At 34.6% G+C, this 24,345-nt stretch overlaps 1 protein-coding gene across 1 annotated transcript in view; it reads left to right on the top strand.

Annotated features, from left to right (window-relative positions):
* Positions 1-20,283, top strand: part of VPS41 (VPS41 subunit of HOPS complex) — a 158,504-nt gene extending 138,221 nt beyond the window's left edge. Inside the window, exons 20-29 of the mRNA XM_015811174.1 lie at positions 1,381-1,422; positions 1,546-1,596; positions 3,536-3,673; positions 4,856-4,910; positions 8,817-8,957; positions 10,388-10,524; positions 14,219-14,318; positions 15,111-15,155; positions 16,631-16,710; positions 19,170-20,283. Coding sequence (XP_015666660.1) covers positions 1,381-1,422; positions 1,546-1,596; positions 3,536-3,673; positions 4,856-4,910; positions 8,817-8,957; positions 10,388-10,524; positions 14,219-14,318; positions 15,111-15,155; positions 16,631-16,710; positions 19,170-19,250 — 870 coding nt within the window. The 3' untranslated portion in view covers positions 19,251-20,283. The remainder of the gene's footprint in view (positions 1-1,380; positions 1,423-1,545; positions 1,597-3,535; positions 3,674-4,855; positions 4,911-8,816; positions 8,958-10,387; positions 10,525-14,218; positions 14,319-15,110; positions 15,156-16,630; positions 16,711-19,169) is intronic.
* The last annotated feature ends 4,062 nt before the right edge of the window (positions 20,284-24,345 follow it).

Here is a 24,345-nt window from a genome sequence, read left to right as displayed (position 1 = left end):
AGTAGTCCAGGCGGGAGGTGACAAGGGCATGAGTGACCGTGCGTAGGGCGTCCCGGTCCAGAAAAGGTCGCAACTGGTGAATCAGACGAACCTGATAAAACGCCCCCCTGGTCACGGCCGCCAACTGGTCATCCAGTGTCAGCCGTGGATCCAGGAGGACACCCAAGTTGCGTACCCGATCCGAGGGAGCCAGTGTTTCACCCCCTATAGTCAGCGATGGAATCAGCTGACTATGCCGAGGCGCCGGTAACCACAGCCACTCGGTCTTGGACGGGTTGAGCCTGAGTCTGTTCCTCCCCATCCAGACCCTCACGGCCTCCAGACAATTTAGCACACAGATGCAGCATGAATCTTTTCATTCTGTTCTGTTTGCTATTGGCTAATCTGTTTGTAAAAATTCTGCTATTATAACTTGATTCAAGAGATAACAATTCTGGTTTTCCTGGAGATTCTCCATTTCCTCCCCAGTATTGCTATTCTTGAGGGAATGAAGATAGCTAAACTCAAGTGACAGAAATGTCAGATTACAGTGATTTTTTCCAATAAACACGGTAGTCTTCCTAAATTTGATGTTCTTAATATAGCTCCCAGTATCCCTCTTTAGTACTAGTAAAAGTTTGTATGAATGAGAAAGATGGTTGTTGCAGTCCAACATACAGGAAAACACCAGGTTAAGAAAAGCTATATACATTGTTATGTGTTTCAGCCTTGAACTTCTATTTGTAGTAAAAGAAGCTGCATAAAGAATGTAGATTTTCACCTCCCATTCCCTAAGAAAAATCAAATATGCCTTAGGCTGAAATCTACTATCATTCGCCTTTCCTAAGTAATTTGCTTTAGTGACTGATTTAGGTTGTATAAACCAGCTTTTTGATGTGAACTCGTAATGAACTTCAGAATTCAAATATTTTAACCGTAGGCTACAATTGATGATAGGTTGTTTTTTCATGGATGGATGTCAGTCTTCACTCCTGGCAACTGTCTGCACAAGTCGCTATGTTTTTCTTGACAAGAGCTTTGGAAATGGTTTGCCCTTGCTTTCTTCAAAGGGCTGAGAGAGACCTAAGGGCCCAAGACCTTTCATCTGGCTTTGTGCTTAAAGCAGGACTATAACTCATACTCTCCTGCTTTCTTGCCTAGTGCCTTTAAGTATTACATCAAACTGGCTCTCCTAAGCTGCAATAGAATCCTATCATTACCATCTAATTTTGTACCAATATTTGTACCATTCTTCTTCCTGGGTGTGCAACTGCCATTATGCCACAGCTATGCCATTTTTCTTCAAGACAGCTCATCAGAGTCTGTAAATGTTTGTAAACATTTAAAATTTTGACTTTTGTCTATCTGTTCTCTATCATGGACTTCTTTTTTTTCCTTTAGAAAGCCGTTGACATGTTTTTGGATAATGAAGATAAAATCTCTGTGAGTTTAAGTATCTAATAATGGTATTATTGGATGATTGCCCTATCATCTTTTATAAATAATAGCTAAGTAATTTGTCAGAAAAACAGTTAAGTTTTAAATCTTAATGCTATTTGGTTTTAGATTGATAAAGTTGTGGAAGAATTAAAAGATAGGCCTGAACTGCAGCATGTGGTAAGTATATTAGTTTGTTCTTTATCTTAACACATAAGAGCATAAATGCTTCTATACAGTGGCACAACTAAATAGTCCAATTTTAGCAACTGAAGTACTATAGTGGTATAGAATATTTAAAGATAGAAATTTAGCCATATTTATTAAAGAAAAGCACACGGTTGGCCAATAGAACCTACTGGGTCTGTCTGATGTCAATAATGCTAGTTTCATCTCATTATAGTGTCCAAGTGGGCTACCCTCAAGTTAAGCTTGGTTCCTGAAAATGTCCATGCTGTTTTCTTGTCAATAATGTAAAGACAATTTGTCACTGACTCCTTCTGGATTTTTAAAATTTGCTCTAATCAATCTGAGATTTTATGGTGGTCTCAAAATCTTAATCAGATTTGACTCTGCTTAATATTGTGGATCAGCCTGGGTTGCTTAGTTGCTGCTAGTTTTTCTGCTTATTAAATCCCATAATGCGTTAGCCAGTTATAGCACAGACCATCCTTCCCTAATCCTCCAGATGTAGTTATTCTGGCTGATACAGAAGTTTAGTTCATCACATTGTAAATCATTGGCATGGGGAAGACTAATATTCCAGCATACCTTCCTTCCCCCATTTTTTCCCATGTGAGTTGTTTTGGAGAGTGAGTGATTGGCCCAAAGTCACCAAGTTGGCTTTCATGAATAAGACGTGACTTTATATTATATATGTATATATTATTTATATTATATTTTATAACATAAAATATTATGAAACTATTGTATTGTACTATATTATATTAATACTAATTCTTATACCACACCACCATTATTACATTTATATTAACACTGAACCTTTCAAGGAGATTGCAAAATCTGTTTGGGTAGACTAATCTTTGATACAAGATCTTGAGGATCACATAATATATAATTTCAACAAATGATTGTTCTTGGCCTTATACTTGATGAGAAAATGCGCTCAAGTAGCAGTTCCAGTAAAGGATCTCTGGGTCAGAGTATACTAAATTGTACTTACAGTCATGGACATTCATCTGGAAGTGCTATATTTAGCCATCACTCCTGCATATACCACTTTCTTGGAACTGAGATATTTGTGAGGAAGAATTAGCAGGCTGGGGAAAGCTAAACTAAATTTCTACATAGGCCAAATTATTCTACATATGTAAATTCTACATAAGCTAGAGAGGCCAATTTTGTGCAAAATAATTAACAGAGCCAGATTTTACATCAGGACTCAAAGCAAAGATAGAGTAATAATAGAGCATTGCAACGTCTCAGAATCTCCATTACAGATTTCAGAGTAACTATTTTTGGAGAGGGGAGGGGGAAATTACAAGCATAATTAAGGTAAAAATTGGTTAACTCTGATGCATCAAAAAGTATATATTGAAACCTATGTAAATGGGTTTTTAACATTACAATGATCAATTAATAGATTAAAATCATAATATGTCTCACATATAACACGAATCTGGCTTCCTGTTTCCTTTCTCCCATCTCAGCCAATTTAAATCTTATATCAGTTTAAACATGCCATGTAATTGGGGAAGTAAGCATGAAAGTTCATGAAAGTATATGCCTTTTAACACATTTGTTAGTGTGAAAAGATGCTCCCAGACTCCTCCTGATTTTTGGCAATTACAGAGTAAAATGACTTCAATCTACAGTGTAATTCTCATCATTGATTTTTCCTTGAACCTTCTTCATCCCTTTCTTTATGATATAAGGAAGAAATATAAATGAAACACTGTACCTTGTTCTTAATCAAATTTGCCATCAATTAGCAAGGCTAAGGAAGGTGAAATATTGTATTGATTAGCCCGATAGTCTTTTTGAGGGGTTGGTTTTCTTTGGGATTTATACTTAAGGAAATTGGAAAACTGAATTAGTTATTCTGAAATCCATATTTGGGATGAGTTCTTATGGTTTGATTCTTTTGGTTGGTTTATAGTATTTGCATAAGCTGTTCAAGAGAGATCATCATAAAGGTCAAAAGTATCATGAGAAACAAATTAGTCTGTATGCTGAATACGACCGGCCAAATTTACTCCCTTTTTTGAAAAATAGCACCCATTGCCCATTGGAAAAGGTAAGATAGATGTCTCAAAATATGACTTTTTTCACCTAATATAGTAGTGATTGGTTTATTTATTTATTTATTTTGCTCTGGGATGTAGGAGCTTTTTTGTAGGATTCTTGTATTAATCAGAATCAGCTTGGTATTTGCAACTCTTTATGTAATACTACCCTCTGCTGGAAAACATGTGAACTAAATGTAATGATTTACTCCTGGACTTACTGCAGAATACCACTGTTCTTTATTTTAATACTTATGCATTTATTTATTTGAAATATTTGATATCATGCCGTTTAATCCTAAGGAATATCAATATTTTTTAAAGCAATGTTTATAATAATACCATTAAACAGAAAATTAGACTTGCACTAAGCTAAAACTTTTTATAAACTAAAATCAACTATTTTGCTTTTTAGCATTGCAAAACAGTAATTTGATTGGTAGCCAGAGAGCTTTTCTAGGACAAGATTTGTGATCTGGAGAATCTTAAATTCTTAAATTCTGGGATCAAGATTCATACCCCTATTAGAGCAGGGAGCTAACTCCCTGATTCAGTTTGTCTAATAGAATGGTTGTTATAGGGATAAAATGAAAGGCAAGCTCCCCTCTTCCCTGCCCTCCCCCAAGGATTACCATCTGGAATTTCTATAAAGAAGATGAGAAATAAATCTATGTAGAATATTTCTTTTTTCCCCCCCTCTCTTCTATTATATTATATTTGGTGTCAAGTGAGCAGAAAATAGAGAAGTCTTAAACTATATAAATTATAAATTCTAGCCTTCTGCATTTGCTTTTCTAATATTTTCAAGGTTTCTTGCCTATGTTTATCATGCATTTCTGTTTATGAAATATCTTTAAAAATTCCTTGGGAATTTTGCTTCCCAACTGCATGCTATAGATGCTAATTCTACAAAAAAATCAATGGGCTGGTCTTTCTGGAATTATTTAGAAGTTTTAAATTAAGGTCACCTATGTACTCTTATTCATTACACTTAGAAATGATTCTACAAGGCAGTGAATAAAATGTGTCTTCTTTTAGCATTACCAAACTAGAAAAAGGTGGATGTTCATTAACTTTTGCAACATTGTTATATTCCACTGACTGCAATGGACCTTAGAGATGTGCAGCTAATCTCATTATTTATCCATGATATTAAACTGTTTTATATTAACACTTTGTTTTTGAAATTACAGGCTCTTGAAATTTGTCAGCAACGATTCTTTGTTGAAGAGACTGTTTATCTTTTGAGTAAGTAGCTTTATTGTGTTTCATTTTGTTTGGTTTTACTGAGAAATTATCAAACCGGTATTTCTATCACCTGTATAAAGTGTGTTATACCCCTGTTAAGATACCAGGTTTTTGAAATATAAAAAACTAGATAAAGATATATCACTTCAAAAAAAATTCCACCTTTAATATAACATATAAGCTGTACAATTCAATTGAAGAGCAAACTGAAATATTTTAGAGGAAAAAATAAACATCTTACAATAGCAGCGGCATGACAAAGTAGCAACAATGGTGCATTGGAAGATCTGCAAGAAATATCATTTGCCTGTAAGCAAGAACTGGTGGGATCATAAAATAGAGAAAGTCATAGAAAATGATAAAGTTAAACTGCTCTGGGACTTCAGAATTCAAACAGACAAGCACCTGCAACATAACACCCCGGACTTAACAATTGTCGATAANAGACTGTGGCAAAAGCAAGCAAGGGTAGTACCAATAGTAATAGGCGCCTTGGGTGCAATCCCAAAACAACTTGAGCACCACTTGAACACCATTGGCATTGACAAATTCGCCATTAGTCAATTGCAAAAGGCGGCCTTACTAGGAACTGCTTTCATCCTGCGACGATATCTGTAATACCATCAAACATCCACATCTGCCTGTCCCAGGTCCTTGGTAAGGACTCGATAGGTAGACAAAATGCCAAATCCAGTCTGAACATCTGGCTGACTGTGCAATGATCCATAATAATAATAAAGTTGGAAGGTACCTTGGAGGTCATCTAGTCCAACCCCCTGCTCAGGCAGGAAACCCTATACCATTTTGGACAAATGGCTGTCCAGTCTCTTCTTAAAAACTTCCAGTGTTGTTCCAGTTATGTGATTGCATAAGTGTGCATACCCTTAAACTAACACTTTGTTTAAGAATCTTTTGATTTTATGACACAACCAGAGTTACCATGAGTTAAGATGTGCATCAATAAATGGTATAAAGAAAATAAAAGAATAAATGTCAGTATTATGTCATTTTGGAAAAGGCAGGCACAGCCACACTTCTCTGTGGATTCACAGCCACACAATCTCTGTGGATTCACCTGTGGAGATGGTTACCAGCATCAAATTCCTGGGTGTGCAGCTAACGAGTAGGCTGACTTGGTCGCTCAACAGTGAGAAACTGGTGAAGCGGGCACAACAGCGCCTACATTTTCTGCGTCGCATGAGAAAAGCACATCTTCCTTCCCCTTTCCTGACCACTTTCTACAGGGGGACGATCGAGAGCATCCTGTCATACAGCATCACAGTCTGGTTTGGAAGCATCACTACTTCAGACAGGAAGGCGGTGCAGAGAGTGGTGAGAATGGCTGAAAAGATCATTGGCAGTTCCCTCCCTCCCATCCAGGACATAGCACAGAAGCGTTGCTTGAGCAGGGTCCGCAAGGTCACGACCTGTTTTCCTTGTTACCTTCTGGGAGGAGGCTTCGTGGTATCCATAGCAGAACATCCAGATTCAGCCATAATTTCATTCCATACAGCATTAACCTTGTGAACTCTCAAGCTTCCTCCTTCTGTTATATATTCAAGATGGACAGTATTTAATATTTATTTGCTACGTATATGTAGAGATGTGGGTCTATACATATGTTGTTCATAGTATGTTTAGGTGTGCGTCATGTATGTGTTTCACTTTGAGAGTGGGCAACTAAATTTCATTTTTGATATGTGCCGTTGTGCCCACAGTAAAAAAATGACAATAAAGGTATCTTATCTTATCTTACATCTCACATTGGGAATCTGCCCATTCTTCCATGCAGTTGTGCTCCAAATCTGTCAGATTGTGAGGGCATCTCCCGTGCACAGCCCTCTTCATGTCACTCCATAGATTTTCAGTTGTTTCAGGTCAAGGCTCTGACTAGGCCATTTTGATCTTCTTCTGGTGAAGCCATTCTGTTGTTGATTTGGAGATATGCTTTGGGTTGTTGTTGTGTTGAAAGGTGAAATTCATCTTCAGCTTTTTAACAGAGACCTGACAATTTTATGTCAAAAATTGACTGATTATTTGAAACTATTCATAATTCCCTCCACGTTGACTAAAGCTCCAGTTCCAGCTGACGAAAAGCATACCGGAAGCTTAATGCTGCAACCACCATAGTTCACTGTGGGTATGGTGTACTTTGGGTGATCCTCAGTATTGTTTTTGCACCAAAAATACTTTTTGGAATTATGGCCAAAAAGTTCAGCCTTGGTCTCATTGGACCATAACATATTTTCCCATGCTTTTGTCAAATTTGATGTAGGATTTTACAAAATATAGCAGGCTTTAATGTTCTTCTTTGTAAGAAAAGGCTTTTGTCTTGCTATCCTCCCCATAGCCCAGACATATGAAGAATATGGGAGTTTGTTCTCATATGTAGTACACAACCGGTATTTGCCAGAAATTCCTGCAGCTTCTTTAATCTTGCTGTAGGCTTCTTGGCAGCCTTTCAGGCCAGTTTCTTTTTTCATAAATTTTGGAGGTACATCCAATTCTTGGTAATGTCACTGCCGGGCCATATTTTCTCCACTTGTTAATGATTGTCTTCATTGTGCTCCATGTTATATCCAATGCCTTGGAAATTTTTTGGTACCCTTTTCTTGACTGATACCTTCCAAAAATAAGATCACTTTGATGCTTTGTAAGCTTTTTGCAGACCATGTTTTTTGCTGTAAGAGCCAACACGGTAAATGTCGGAGAAGTGCAGCTGAACTTAAACTGGCTTGATCAGAGATATTTTAATTAATGGCAGGTGTGTATTGACTACTATTTAAGATCAGTTTGAATGTGATTGGTTAATTCTGAACACAGCCACATCCCTACTTACAAGAGTGTGCACACTTATACAGCCATGTTATTGTACTTTTCTTATTGCTATTCCCCCCCCCCAAGATTTCAGTTTATTTTTCAATTGAATTGTATAGCTTATATGTTATATTAAATGTAGACAAAATTCTGAAATGATACATCTTAATCTAATTTTTTTACATCTCAAAAACCTGGCATTTTAACAGGAGTGTATAGACTTTTTATATGCACTATATAATTTTTTTCCCAAGATAGGAACTTCAGAAATGAAAAAAAAAAAGTTGAGGGAGAGGTGAGAATTTTTAAAGCAGTCAAAATAAATGTGTGTAACCGCTAACAAATGAATGTTAAACATTGCTGATGTATGATCCAGACTGTTATGGCTACCACAGATGAGTTTTTGCACATCCTGGCTGTTCAAATATGATTGTGGATTGTGCTTTGAACAAGAGGCTAATATTCCTAGTATATTTCTTTCTAAAATTCTGAGTTTTTTTGCCTGCAGAGCAGCTTGGTTAAAATTTATTACTTAACTAATATTGACTTAAATTAGAATTAAGAATGTTAGTTTTAAATCAACTCTCCAACTGAAAATGGTAGGAAGGTGCATTGTTGATATTTTGCAGCAATCTGAAGGCAGTGAGTTTTTATCCTGGCTGCATTCTGGGGCTTACTCTCTGTGCTGCTTTTTCAACCCTTATTGCTGCATATAATTCAGTATGTAACTGAATTCCACAAGAAGGTATTTGAATGTACTCTGGGACTATTGATTTCTTTGGAAATAGAATATATTGCTTTCATTTAAATAGATGCTCTTTCCTAAAAGGAAAAAAACCCAAGAATTTAAAAGTGTTTCAACAGAGCGTCCCTTAATCTGGAAATATGGTCCAATGATTGTGCTCTCTTTATTTATCTGCATAGTTATTTTTGTTAGGGATTATGAAAGTTGTAGTTTAACCCGTCTGAAACCACCAGGTTAGGGAAGGCACTTTTGAAGACAATAAAACCAGAAAGGAAGTGGGGTTCTGCTCATAGAATTAAATGGCGCTTTGTTATTGTTTTTAAGGTTTTTTTTTTTCTTTCCAGGTCGAATGGGCAATAGTCGAAGTGCCCTGAAAATGATCATGGAAGAACTAAATGATGTAGATAAAGCTATAGAGTTTGCTAAGGAACAAGATGATGCTGAACTTTGGGAAGACCTTATTTTGTATTCAATTGACAAACCTCGTAAGCAATGTAGTCTTTGCCCAATTTATTATAATATGGTTATGTCTGTGTCAATGAGACAGAGAATTAATTTAATTAATGGTAAAGAGGACAGTATAGCCAGATTGATTTGAAAATAATGCTAACTTGAATAATACAAAGAAGTGAATTGCAATATAATCACTGTAATTGAACATCAGTTTAATTATTGAAAGAACATAATGGCGGTAAAAAATATAACTGATTACTTTATTCCATAGTTGTGTGACATTTGCTATTGTCTAACAAATTAGGGAAGGTGCTGGGAACTTTTGGGTTTTCCTAAGAATATTTATAAAGGCAATTTGCCCTCCTTAATAAAAAAATATTAAATGATATTATGTTTTTTCCTAATAAAAATTCCTTTAAGTATGACTAGACTGTCTTAAGAAAAGAAAGTGCCTTCTCCTTGTACATCTGCAAACATGTTATCTTTTATTGCCGGAACTGCTGTGATTTCCATGAAACATTTACTAGTGTTCTTACTGCCAAAATGTAAAGTCAGCAATAGCATTTGCAAGTCATTCCACGAAGAAAATTAATTTTCCTCTGCATGTAAATACATTGTGAGGAACTGGTAGGCTGTTGTGATTGGGGAAAAAACCCTTTAATATATATTGGAAGAAAAGAAAGACTTCTTAAGTGCAAAAGCTGATGTGGGAACACAGTGTAAAATTAGAAAACATAATTCTGAGAAACTGAGACTAGAAGTATGGCAGAAAAGCCATAGACAAAGACACAGCCTTCAGAAATAATGAAGTCAGAGGCTTGAGTTAAAGAATAATAGGGTATATCAGGAAGAGGAGAGACTAATAGAAAGAGGGCGTAAGAAAACTTCTTGTTCTCGAGAAACAACATAGATATACCTTACTGAAAGAGAATAATGTGTATGTCTAAAGGAATACATAAATAAATGCTGGCAGGTTTAAAGTCTAGGAACTTGAATACAAAGTGTACTGAAAAAATAATGGTATGAATTAGGCAGTGAACAAAGAACAAGATATATATGATTTTATGATGTAAGATTAAAAGACTGGTGGAACATGAGAAAATGAATTACAGTAAGACCATCAAGATTATTCTTGCTACTATCAAAGAGAAAATATGAATAAATGGAGATCCACATTAAGTATATCTAAAAAACCAAGATGTCAGCAAACAAAATTAAGACTATTTCAGACTGTCCTTTCAAATTATTCAAAGAATCAGATCTACAAGAAATTCCAGAGCTTTTTAATTGAAGTGTATAGATTATTTTTTTTAAAAAAAAGTCCTGTAAATAACTATATCTTTCATAGAGATATCTTTAGCTTTCCATTTGTTTCTCACTCTCTGATTTTAAGAATAATCTACACCACTTAAGAGACTTCCATGTTCTGATTCTGACTTAAAGGTCCTCTATGTTTTTACAGCTTTTATTACAGGCTTGTTAAACAATATAGGGACTCATGTTGACCCTATTCTCCTGATTCATCGTATTAAGGAAAGCATGGAGATTCCAAACCTGAGAGATTCATTAGTAAAGATTCTTCAGGATTATAATTTGCAGGTAAATTTTAAGATTATGGCTGTCTTTATCCATTCCTCCACTCATGACACCATTGTGCATATTCTTGTGAAGAATGAAAGAAGCTTTTAGGGAAGGGATGACAGTTTAAAGAATAACCATGCCATAAAAATAATTGTCTCACTCTACTGTATCCTGATCAAGCCATCTTAAAAACTGGGTACCACAGTCTAAAAGGAATGTTAACAAATAAGAAGATACAGGGAAGGGCCAAGATAGTAAGTCCTGTGAAGAATGGTAAAAGAAACTAAATATGTTAGCTTGCAGAAAAGAAGATTAAAGGGAAATATAGCAATCTTCAGATATGGAAAGAGTTGTCAAATAGAGGAGAAAATGGACTTGTTCTAGGTTGTCCAGGAAGGCAGGATCAGAATTTAAGTATAGGAAACTAGATTCAACTTAGAAATGAGGAGTTATTTCTTGATAGTAAAAGCCATCCACCAGTGGAATAGGTTGCCTCTCAAAAGGAATATATTTCACTTTACTTGGAGATCTTCAAATAGAAACTCAATCTATCTGAATTTCTTTAGCATATATTATACCAAGCAACAATTACAGTAGAGGACCTCTAAGATCCATACCAGCATTATGATTCTTTGAAAAAAAATGGTCATCAAGGCAACATCATATGGGTATAATAAGTGCCAAGGCATCACCTGTGTTCATTTTTTTAATTTATGCACTGGTAGCCCCTCATCTAAGGGAAACTCAAGAAATTTCATATTGGACAATGTGGTTAAGGCAATACTGTCATTCCAGATGTGGTTTGCATTAGGTAGCATGCTTGCCACTGTATTTATAAAAATAAGATGAAGATCACTAAATTTGGTAATGCCATTGTCCTCACTGACAATAATTTAAGCCTATCTAATAATGGCAGTATTATGAGATGGTGTTCTAATATTCATAGCAGGGCAAAACAAAGTTGTCTGTCTGGAATTAAAAAGTAAGTAAGTTAAAGCTGCATTCTAAAAATCCCTGCATTTTATATCTCACTATTCAATGAAGTGAATATTAAATCATAAATAAAGTAGAGTACTGACAGATGCAGTTTAATTTATATAGCCATAAAATTGTGCATTCTGTTAAAGTAGAGCCACTCATGCATCAAAAGTGACACATGCCTTGGAGCAGTGTTTAGCTAGTAGAAAATAAATTGCTGTTTCACTGGCAGTGTTTTCTTATTATAATTAAATCACAATCGACACTCTGACAAGTCTGCCAGGGAGAGCAAAATTACATTGAATTTTAAGCAATAAAACAGTAATTTCCTAATTTTGACTCTTCACATGTGCACACGCACGTGCGTGTGCGCATACGAACACACGAAGGATCCTGTATTTTCAACAGCCATGCATGCAAAACTTTTAAAGAAAATGAATATTTTGCTTTCATAAATTACTAAAAAAAAGGATCTTTCCGATTGAGCCATAGGATTTCTAATACTCTAGTAAACTGAATTTTATATAAAATATGTTCTTGTTTTCTTTAGCTTTCAGATATTCATTTTTCAACTAGCAGGGACTTTTCAGGCCAAGTTGGCTCCTCCACTTATTTGAGGGATAGACTTTCATTTATCTACCTATTTAGGTAGGACCTACTGTTCATACAATTCTCATTTATCCTTTATTTAATATCAAATATTCATATTACTTTCTGTGTCGGTCACTTCTTTATCATCACCAGTATTCAGTGATAATCCTTGATTCAAACTGATAACTTTCAGTTAAAATTCCAAATATTTGTGTTAAAATTCTGCTTTGCTGTTTGTAAAACTCATGCAAAATTTCCTGTATCGTGTGTTTATTCTCCTAATTCAGCAACTTTAAGAAGTGTGAACTTCCATGGTAACACTGGATTATCTTAAAGAAAATACAAAAAAAACCAACCCCACAGTATTACTCCTCGCTGTTCTGAAATCACTTTCTGAATTTTCAGGAAATACCATTAAAATTGCTTTTAATGACTGCAAGCAATATTAGAGTGGAGGAAACCAAGTGCATTACTCTGTTTCCCACTGTTCTCACAGGTGCATGAGGCTTTTCACATTTAAAATTATTAAATATATTACAAAATATTGTATGAGAAAATCAACAAAACATTCTTACTGGGATAGTTCAAGTCTCCTATTCTCTAGGTCCAGCCAAATGGAGCAAAGGACTGAGTACCAAATTGTCGGGTTCCTTTTTAGAATAGGCTTGTAAAGATTAGCCTAGTGCAGCAGTTCCCAACCTTTTCTATACCCCACACCCCTAGAATGCTTCTGATATATTCTCGTACTTACAAAAGTTGGAAATAACAACAACAAATTATGCATATACACTATAATTTTGGAATTTCTAAACCCCAGTTTTTGCATGCCCTGGAATATCATCTCGCACCCCCGGTGGGAACCCCTGGCCCAGAGAAATCTTTTCACTTGTTTAGCATATGATTGTACTTTTGTGTAATGGGGAAAATGGTTTTATTGTCATTGGGAGGTAACTTTCCTTGTGAAAACTTGTTTTATTAGTTCATCCAGAGAATTCATGTCATTGGGTACTGCTGAAGCAATTTATCTGATACTTGTTTTTCAGGGGGGGGAAGTCACTGCAGCTTTTTCACATTTTTAGATCTCATTTGCTAATAGTGAGCATATTTTACATCCCTTTGAAATCAGGAGCAAATTGCTAGTGATCCTAGCTCAGATTATTGATCTTGATCTTGATCTGAACCATTGATATTCTCAGATTATCACAAGATATTTCAGCCCCTCAAGACGTATAAAAAAACAGCCACCGCAGTACAAAATAATAAAAATGATGCAGCACAAAGCATGAGACACATTTCTTTTTAAAAAATGATCATTTTTTGTGATTGGCATAACAGTACTGCTGATCTTTTGCAATCAATAATGAAAAAACAAACAGCAGTATTTGCTGTTATTATATATGGCTTGACTCTCTAGATTTATGAAATGAAGAGCTATATATAAAATTCACATTTTGTCCTTTTTTTCTAAATTTTATTGTTCAATTTTCATACCCTATTTTTCAACAACTTTTGTGAAATTGTGATGCATTTATTAGGTGGGAGAAAAATGTGACTCTAGATTGACTAAATAAAGCCTGCTGCTTCACAGGATTCAGCTGGGTGAAATGACTAACACAGAATCTCCTTCCACAATAACACAATGTACGGAGAAAAGTGGAGAAAACTCCAAATGAACATCCTGTTTTTGTAAAAGACTTGTATTTGCCTTTAATTCTGACTTCACCCTAATTCTATGTTTCTTAAATTTGACAACTTTAAGCTGAGTGGATTGAACTTCCAGAATTCCCAGCATAATGGCTGTGGAATTCTAGAAACTGAAATCTAGATATCTTAAACTTACCAAGATGAATAAATACTGTCTTAACACCTTATAATACATTCTTTCTTGATTCAATGCAGTGTTATAACAACAAATAAATAATATTTGTAAAAATTAAAGAAATGAAAATTTTTACCAATCTAATTTAAAATTGATTGAGCAGCTCTTTGTTTATCACACATACTTAACATCGGAAATGTTTAATTTTAAATATTTTTTAAACCTCCAGAAATCTTTAATTTTGGTGAAAATATTTAGACTTAGTAATAAAATTAGAAAGGCTGCTAACAAATTATCATACAATTGTGTTTTTGTCTTTTCTAGATTTTGCTTCGGGAAGGATGCAAGAAGATTCTTGTGGCTGATTCTCTTTCATTGCTGAAAAAGATGCACCGAACACAAATGCGTGGAGTACTTGTGGATGGTAAGTTCCATAAATTGTTGCAAAATACTGAAATATAAACCTATCTCTGAGCTCTCTGAGCACCCAAATATTTTCTTCTGTTAAAACCTACCCTGATAGTGGAAGAGTTTTACCTCTAATTTTATTTCAGTGATGTATCCTTCTAAATAATAGATTTAAGAGATGAGTCTTATGCTTGCTAAAACAATAGTTGAGCACATGATTTCTCAATTGTATTATTTAGTCTACAAAATACAGTAGTTCATGAGATATTTAGAGATACTGAATATATATTAATATTTTCATTGATATCAAAACCTATTTTTCTTATACAACTTATCCTTGACATATAACAACAATTGAGCCCAAAATTGCTGTTGCTAAGCAAAACAATTGATAAGTGAGTTTTGTCCCATTTTATGATCTTTCTTGCCACAGTTGTTAAGTGAATCATGCAGTTGTTTTAGCGAATGTGGCTTGCCCCATTCACTTTGTTTGTTGGAAGCTGGCTGGGAAGGTAATAATTGATAATCACATGACCCTGGGACATTGTAACCATCATAAATGCATGCTAGTTGCCAAGCATCCAAATTTTGATCATGTGACTATAGAGATGCTGCAACAGTTGTAAGTGTAAAAAATGGTCATAAGTCATTTTTTCAGTGCTCTTCTGACTTCAAACGGTCACTAAACAAATGGTTGTAAGTCAACAACTATCTGTAGTTAAAGATTTTCTCAACTTTGGGAATTACTGTTCAAAACAGAAACCAATATATTATATTAACCTTTGTATTTCATTATCTTTTCTTACAGAGGAAAATATCTGTGAAATATGCCTTTCTCCTATACTGCCTACAGGTAGAAATATATGCCCATGCTTTACATTCACTATATGTGTTCTGTAGAGAACAAATACTGACTGGAATTTGTTTAGAATATCAGGTTGCTGTAATGTTAGTTGTTATAAATGTTATTTTAGTGCCTTCCCAGTAGACATAGTCGTGTCTTCTTTTCTTTTCCCTTTGTATTCTTTCCCACATGAATTCAAACAAAAATGTTGAGTAATCTAAGATAAGAGCTAAATTTGACCCTTTATAATGCCATTGGAACCTTTTCTAATACTTGATTAAAATGAATGGTATTGATTCAAGTGATATATAAACCAAAATCCTTTTAGCAATTTTGCAGAATTGAGAAATCGGTACACTTCAGTTCCAAAAAGTATGAAAAAAGTATCCTAGCCTTGTAGCCTGTTGTTCTCCAAAATTCATAACTGAAGTCTCCATTATCAAAACATTGCCTCCCAGATTTAAAGTGATAGTCCAATTATCTTTGCTTCCTTCAAAAAAAATTAGGCTACACTATTTTATATGGTAAAGAAATCCAATTTACAATATGACAGTGCAATGTCACAGTCCATTAACAAATTAATTACTATGTAATCAAATTGAGAAGCTATATAAAATTAAGTAGAAAAATAATAACTGATTTTGAATTTTACTGCTATATTTCAAGAGGCCATAATAATCCATTTTATGGACAGAGATCTCAGAGTAGGAAATTTTACTAATGTGTCGCATCTAGTTTCTTTCTTACAATGTATGTTCATCTTAGAAGTAGATGTCTACTTGCTTCCATGGATAAATATGACTTTCAAGAACAAAAATAATCTAATATCTCTTCCTGATCAATATTATTTTACCTCCAAGTGCCAACAATGGAATCACAATATTATAAGACACTTTCATCAGATAGTTTAAGGAATGTTTTAAAAAGAATGGAATGTCTTAATACAGATTTTTGGGGAATAAGGAGTATTTGGATTTGTAAGGAAGACATTAGAGAGCCAGTATGGTATGGTGGTTAAAGGCACCAGGCTAGAAATTAGGAAAGTGGCATGAGGCCAGGTAGTTGATTTTGTGCCATTCAAAAATCCTAGGAAGCAGGCAGTGGGAAACCACTTCTGAAAATGCTGCTTAAAAAATTGCACAGACATGTAAATAATCATCAGGAGTTAGGATTGACTCAAAGATGCAGTCACAATCACACCAACATGTAAGCAGAATATTAGAAGACAATCTTTCTTGGACAAAACTATAAAACAGTAGGAAATGTCTTGGTATTCCACATAATGCTACATGGCTACAGGATATCTCCATGAAGACACAGGAACAAAACTCAGTTTATCTAATTAGTGAAAGAAATTTGAAAATGGTCATAAATATCTGTTCATTAACCAAGTGTAATATTTTATCATAGTACATACAATCTTTTGCTGATTTATGTTACTTACATTAATGTACATCATGTATTTTTCTCTTTCCTCTTGCCAGATGCATCTAAATCTTTCAGTGTAATAGTATTTCATTGCAGGCATATGTTCCACAAAGAATGTTTTCCTGAACCTAACACAGTAAGTGACCCATTTAATCTCTTTGTATTCTGAACATTGTCCTAGTCCAGGGGTCTTCAAACTTGGCCCTTTTATGACTTGTGGACTTCAACTCCCTGAATTCCTCAGCCAGGCACGCTGACTGAGGAATTCTGGGAGTTGAAGTCCATAAGTCATAAAAGGGCCAAGTTTGAAGACCCTTGGACTAGTCAAAGGCAAAAGGACAAATGAAATATTTTTGCCAGCTATTGAGAAGAGCATGTGTTTTCTTGGGATAATAATATAGTAATTATTCTTATTTGGGTCTCTGCAGGACTTGCAAGTTACAGTACTAAGGTGATGCAAAATAATCTTTCTTTTCCCACTTCCATCTGTCTAATACAGTGTTTTTTAACAGTTGTATTACTCTATGAATCTACTTGTAACTCAGATAGTAAAGGGGAACGTTCACTTAGACTTCAACTAAAGGTTATTTTTATATTCCATTTAATGGGATGGGCACTTACAAATCAAATTATCTAGTAAGATCCGTATATTTTGATAGCCTTAGTAAAATCTACTAGTTTAATAATTGAATAATTAGGGTGGCATTTTAATCTGTGAAAAAATGATTTTTCCACAACAGGTTCAAAATACTTGTTTCATAATTTAGCACTCAAAATGCATGTTGCAATACTGTACACATTTAACTGGGATTTTCAATCAGTTTAGTGACAATTTCTTCTGGGATAGAAAAGATTATACGAGAAGTCATTTTCTAATTAATTCCTTGACTCACAGAAGCGATTTTTTCCAGCTTATTCTTTGCAGTTAATAATAGGCAAAATATTAGAGTCCCCTTGTGGAGCAAAATCAATTTAATTTCTTAAGAACTGAAGTAAATTTAGATTCTGTTTTCTCCCTATATTTAGGCATCATCTCAAAAATAAATATGGAATATGTTCATGTGGTTTTAACCTTGCAATGTGGAAATTCAAGTTGCATGTTTTAAGATTACAGCTGTTACTCTATTAGTGGAGTCAATAAACTCACTTGTTTATATTTCATAGGCATTATTCATTTAATTTTATATCTGCATTCTCAACCACTCTGGATAGTTCACAGATAAAACACACAGGACGTAAAATAATAGAATGACAAAAACAAAGAATAAAACATGGCACAAACCAGACAACATCCAAGGCACCCACTCATATTTTGTAGAAGGTGACCTCAATCACCAATGCCAAAGGCCTGGATACAAAACCAAGTCTTCAAGGCTCTCTGAAATACCAACAAGGTGGGAGCCAGATTTTAGAGGAATCTGATTCTAGAGGGCAGGAGCTGAAGCAGAGAAGGTGTTGGGCTTCTGATAGATAATTGCTTAATTGAAGGAATCCAGAGCACATCAATCCTGCCACAATGAATCAGCCAGACAGATGCTATGGGAGACAAACAGTCCCTCCAGTAACCAGACCCTATGCCCTATAGGACTTTATTGGCAATAACTAGCACAGTGAATCGCACCTAGAAGAAAACTGAGAAGCAGTGCAGCTCACAGAGTAGGGTGTCACATTGGCATACATTGGCACATTCATAAATATTGATTAATCTTGGGAAAGCATTTGATTAACACCATGCACGCAAAGGAAATCTGAATTTGTGCTTCTCGAGCAACTGTACAATCCATCATCCTTAAAGCAAACTGCTATCAAATGTGGTTTCTAATTAATTCAAAATCTGTCATTTAAAGAATATGAACGTGATATATAAAATAAAGCAATACAATAAAATATTGTGAGATACAAGTTGTCCTCACTTAACAAGCACAACTGAACCTGGAATCTTAGTCATAGGTCATAAGTGGGTCACTGACTTACAGTTCTTTTAAGATAGTCATAAAGTAAGTCACTGCTGCTGTTAAGCAAATCACATGGTTGTTAAAGAATTCCATTCTCCCAAATGAACTTTTTTTGCTGGAAATTGTTAAAAAATATCACAAATAATGTGTTTTTTGACTGCAGAACCTTGCAGCAGGTTGTAAATGCAAGCCAATTGCCAAGCACCTAAAAGGGATTGTGTGACCATGGGCTGGGAGGCTGTCATGCGGCAGCTGTAATTTTGAGGATGGGTCATAATAACTTTTTGTGGGCCTGTCGTAATTTTAGTCATTAAGAATGTACCTATCCATATTAAAATGTATATGTTATTAGTCCCATGGAAACTTCAACAATAAGGCAGAATATAAATTTCAGTTTGCACCATAGATTGTGTATATGAATTTTTACCTAAGAATAAATGTTATAATGATGCTCCGCCCAAATTTTCTCTTTATTAAATAAAGCAAACAAAAAACTATAATCTCTTATTTCAATTCTGCTAATAAAAGGATGTTGTATTGCACTTTTTTAAAAAAAAGTCATAATCTTGTCAGATGTTTTGCTTTTGTTTGCTGCCAAATATGCACTAATATCATAAAACCAATCCATTTTTATTTTCAGGAATCTTCATTACACTTCTGTAATATTTGCAGTGCTAAACACCGTGGACCAGGCAGCGCCATCTTGGAGATGAAAAAATAATCTTCTCTAGCATATCAAAAGCATCTGTATGTGTATGTGACTGCTTTCATGTGGACAAAAGAACAATGCTTCATATATATCTTGCTTTGTTTAACTATATGATAAGAAGACTTTTAATCTTACATCTCACTGATATTTCCTATACAAATTTGAAGTCCTAAGAGCAAAGGCAGGCTATTGTTACTGACTCAATATGGCTTCAGTTCAAATCAGTCACCTGTTTGGCAAAACCTATATTATATAACATAAGATAAATGTCTACGAGAAAATTTATAGTGTTGATACAGTATGACCACAAACTAAAGCATGGTTTGCAGAATGCATTTTGAATGTATATTTATGAACAGGTTCAAACATTAGTCGCCATTTAGATCCTACTCATTTTTTTCTTTTAAGAATTCCAATTTTTGTTGGTAGCAAGACAGTCAGTGTTAAGAATATTTAAATATGTTTTAAATATTTAAATATTCAAGTGATACTAGATGCAGGCAGGTGCTTCTAAAAAGCTTAAAGCCAAGATTTCCCCCTTTTGTCACTTGAAATAATCTAATCTTCAGAATTATATATTATACTTAAAGAGATAGACAAATTTACTGTGTATTACACACACACTTGGAATCCCTGAGGAATTCACAGAACTGATTTAGAAAACAACTGATCTCAGTATCATTGACCATTGAAAATATGGGATGATGGAAATTATAATTTAAACTTCTAGAAGGACCTCAGCAGGAGGAGACTGATCAAAAATTGTATTACTTAGCCGTGCTAGTTACCTTTTATGATTTTTTTCAAAATGAAAATGACGCTAAGCAGCTCTCACAAATAAAATTTTCCTCACCTCTGATTTTGAATTATCCAACTATATTAGTAATTTGTGGAAAAAAATAAACAAAGAGCAGCTGCTGATCCTTTAGGTATAGAACAATTCAAAAAATAACAAGAGGCTGGACAAAGTTATAGTAGAAGTGGATAACAGGCTGTTAAATGATATCCATGTATTTGTGTGTGAAATTTTCAATAAAGGCATGCTTTAAATTGATTTAAAGAATATAATTTGTAGAAAAGTGCTTAGAAGTTGCTGTGGGGTTGACAAAGAAAAAACCATGGGCCAAGAAAATCTGGAAATGACATTTTTCACAGTTTATACAATGTAGTAAGAAGGCAATTGAGCATGAAGAGCTATAAGGAGCTCATAATTGTTTTTTATATATACAAAATACGTTGAAGTTATTGAAATGATATATATGGGGAAAAGACCTAGTTCAGTGAGCAGGGAGATGCTTTAATGTAAAAGATCCTAATCTGTATTCTAATCAATCTGTAGCTGATGAAAAGAACTATAGGCACCAGGTTGATGAGTCACATCTAGTAAAGAGCATTTTTCTAAGGTTTTATTTATTTTGTGGATGTATTTTTCTTGTATGACCACAAATAATGCCTTGAATCCATTTGGTCCAAGTAGAACACTGAAATTAATTGGATGTCTCTGTATGAGAGTGGGTGAAGACAATATGGATATGCAATCGAGTACTGTGTTTAGATTAAATGTGTATGGCACACAATCGAGAGATCTTTTGGGGTGTCAGGTGGTATGCAAAACATGGCCCATTTTAAATTTAAATATCCTATTTCAAATGGAGATTCCCCTATGCTCTTCAAAATTCAAAGTAACTGCTTTTGAATAGAAACGTGTAGTTTTAAGCATTCTGGAAGTATTTCAGGTATGGAGCGAGAACATGGGTTGCTGGGTGTGGCTAATGGTAGAAGGTATTTAAAAAGTGATTGAAGTATTGCTAATCTATTGTTCACTGCTGTTAAAGTGTTTCCAAATCTTGTTTAGTTTTTTCCTGGGCTTGTATAGCACTCCAATTTTCAAATGACTTCAAGAAGCTTACAATCCTATAAATGATATTAAAGCAACAACATTTAATAACAATAGACAATATATAACCAATTAATTTTAATTTTTTTGTTTAAGTTAATTCTCATTTGTGGCAGTTGTGTTCTATAAAATTGCCACAAACCCTGGACTAATTAACACAGCACTAAACCTCAAATGGAACATGCAGTTTGGGTGACTCAATTTTTCAATTACTCTGTAAATAGCTAATAATGACCATGAAAATGCTGCAAATATGGATATTTGAGTTGCAAATAAGGTCTACCATGTAGGCAAATTCCAAAAAAAGTCATCTGTGAATAACAAAGATCAACTTTACTTTTATGTCATGGTCTCATAACCCACATAAATACCAGTTCTTATTTATCTCTCAAGATTCTGTTGAAATGACCAAGTTTTATTATTTATTTATTCTACCTTTATTAGTTCTACTTCTATTATTATTTTAAATAACTTAAAGTGGTGAATATATCTAACACACCTTCCTCCTCCTATTTTTCATACAACAACAAACCTGTGAGATGGGTTGAGCTAAAAGGTCACCCATCTGGCTTTCATGGCTAAGGCAGGACCAGAACTCATGATCTCTCGTTTTCTAGCCTGGTACCTTAACTTCTAAACCGTGTTAAATCCCAATAAATGGGGAAGTCAAATCTCCAGGCAATACTGTTCCAGGGAAGTGTAACAATGCCTACTCAAACCTGCATTCTGAACCAGCTGCAGCTTCCTAATGATGTCTAAGGGGAGTTTAAGATAGAGAATATGGCAGTAGTTCAAGTAGGAGAGTGAGGCATGAATTATTTGAGAATTTTGGCTTGCTGGGGCCAAAATGTTCAAGTAATTTCAATTGAAAATGTTAGGTGGCTGTGTATTTTTTGTATTAAGAGGTCTTGGATTTTCCATTCAAACATGCTAGATATATGTTATATATCTAAAAAAAAACAGCATTTGTATAAATCATGTCATTCCAATTGACTTTTTGCTCATAATGATGCCGTAACAAACCATTTTAGTTAAATGTTTACAGTCTCCGGAGTTTGACAGTTCATGCTACAGCAATTACAGAGATACGTGGTGGTTTATTGTATCTCATCTGTATTAACCAGAGATTTAGCATTCTCCTAGTAATGAATCTGGCAGGCTTTAATTATATGCAATCATGTGCATGCTGTCATCTGGGTTACATCATCCCAGTTTGAAAATTCTTTCATGTTCCTATCTGTCATATCCAAACTTGCAATTCGTGTTCAACAATAATGTAGGGGCAGTTTTTTTTAATATATCTAAAGCTATCTTTAATCTTTATGATATGTATGATTCCAGCAATATCTGTTTTCATAGCACCCACATGGCTTCTATATAGAATTGTATGAGGAGACATTCACAGCTCATTAAAATAGTTTTTGGATGTCACAAAAAAATTTTATCCAGTTTATTTTGCCATATTGTAATTTGTGTCTTTATAAATACCATATAACTATGAGCACATTATAATATTGTGTTGTAAATATTGGCTACTATTTTTGGAGAAATGTTTTCAATACTACATTATATGTGACATGAATTTCAGATAGACCCATACTTTTTCACGGGGGTGACATCCTGGGCAAATTTTAAATATGCTATCTTTCAAATCATTTGGTGGTGAGAGAGAAAAAAAGACCCAGAACATAATCCGTTATTGTGAAAAATGAAACAAACTCTCACCATTATGCACACACACATGTTCATCTATCTACATGCATTTTATAGGTAAATAGAGACATTTCACTAATTTGGATATAGCAAAATGGGGTAGGAAATCAAATCTAAAAACAAGATAAGTAACTAGTGATTGGTGCAATAAATCATTCTATGGCATTTCTCACGGTCTGATGATGCATCTTAAACTAACTGAAGTAGTTATAAAAAGGGTGAGTTAACATTTGGAAGAAAGCCATAATATGAAAACGAAAGTATAGTATAAAGAGAAAAAAATAGGATCCTCAGATAGCATGAGTATGTATATAGTATCTGTCTGTCAGTACCTCCTTAAGCTGTAATTTTTCTTCTGAGATTGCATAGTCCAGTGATGGCGAACCTTTTAGAGACCGAGTGTCCAAACTGCAACCCAAAACCCACTTATTGATTGCAAAGTGCCAACACGGTAATTTAATCTAAATACTGAGGTTTTAGTTTAGAAAAAACAACTCATACATTAACATCTTTTGTCTTATAAGAAAAACACAATAACAAAGCTTTCAATGATACAAACAACTTTTTGCTGAAAGGTAAAAGTTTGCCTTTGGCATGCTTTTGAACAATTAATGTGATTTTTGCTATTGTATGCATGCTGATAATTTGTCTAACCTTGGCTTATACTTTGTAAGTTTGAGAGCAACACATGCAGCACTCAGGTCATCTGTTAGTCTGTTTCTGGTGTCAGGCTTGTTTTGGCTAGGAAGGGGGTTGAGAAATGAAAACTTAGCCAAAGAGCGAGGCGCGCATGCCCACAGAGAGGGCTCCGAGTGCCCCCTCTGGCACACGTGCCATAGGTTCGCCACCACTGGCATAGTCACCAGACAATCATGAAAATAGATATTTCAGTTGAAAAAGCACCAGCAATATATCTGTGTGTACTCAGAAGCATCTCTATCATGTATTGTTGGCGCTCAAAAAATATTTTCACAGGATCATGCAACTACCATGCAAGCCCAGGAAAAGATGCAGCTTCTTTAAGGAGGCATGAGCAGGTTCAGGATCACATCCATATCTGCTCCAAGGTTTCTTTTTGGCTTCAAATCTTAAGTGCTGTTTGCCCCTAATAAATAGGTAGATTCACAACCTACAGGCTGCATGCAATCCCATTTTTATATCCCTATACTTTCAATAAATTATTCTGCTGAATTTCTGTAACAAGCACAAAAACTCATAGGTGCAATATTTGGACTGTTAAGTATCAAACTACAAATCCTACCTAAATATAGCTGTCCACCTTTACAATAATGAAAATATGGGTATCTGAGAAACAACAATAAACTTAAGAGGTGATAAGGGCTTTGTCAAGCAGTGCTTTAGATTCAGTCTCCAAATGGCATATTCTGTATTCTTGTGAAAATCAGCCTGATTTATATTACAAGTAATCAATTTAGATTTTGCTCTCATTTGACAAGAATAGGATGGAATTACAGCATGTTCAAAGAACCAAATGGA

The sequence above is a fragment of the Protobothrops mucrosquamatus genome, unplaced genomic scaffold (assembly GCF_001527695.2).
Source record: "Protobothrops mucrosquamatus isolate PMUCROS unplaced genomic scaffold, P.Mucros_1.0 scaffold32, whole genome shotgun sequence".
NCBI classification, from domain to species: Eukaryota; Metazoa; Chordata; class Lepidosauria; order Squamata; family Viperidae; genus Protobothrops; species Protobothrops mucrosquamatus.
This window is presented reverse-complemented; position numbering and strand designations above follow the sequence as displayed.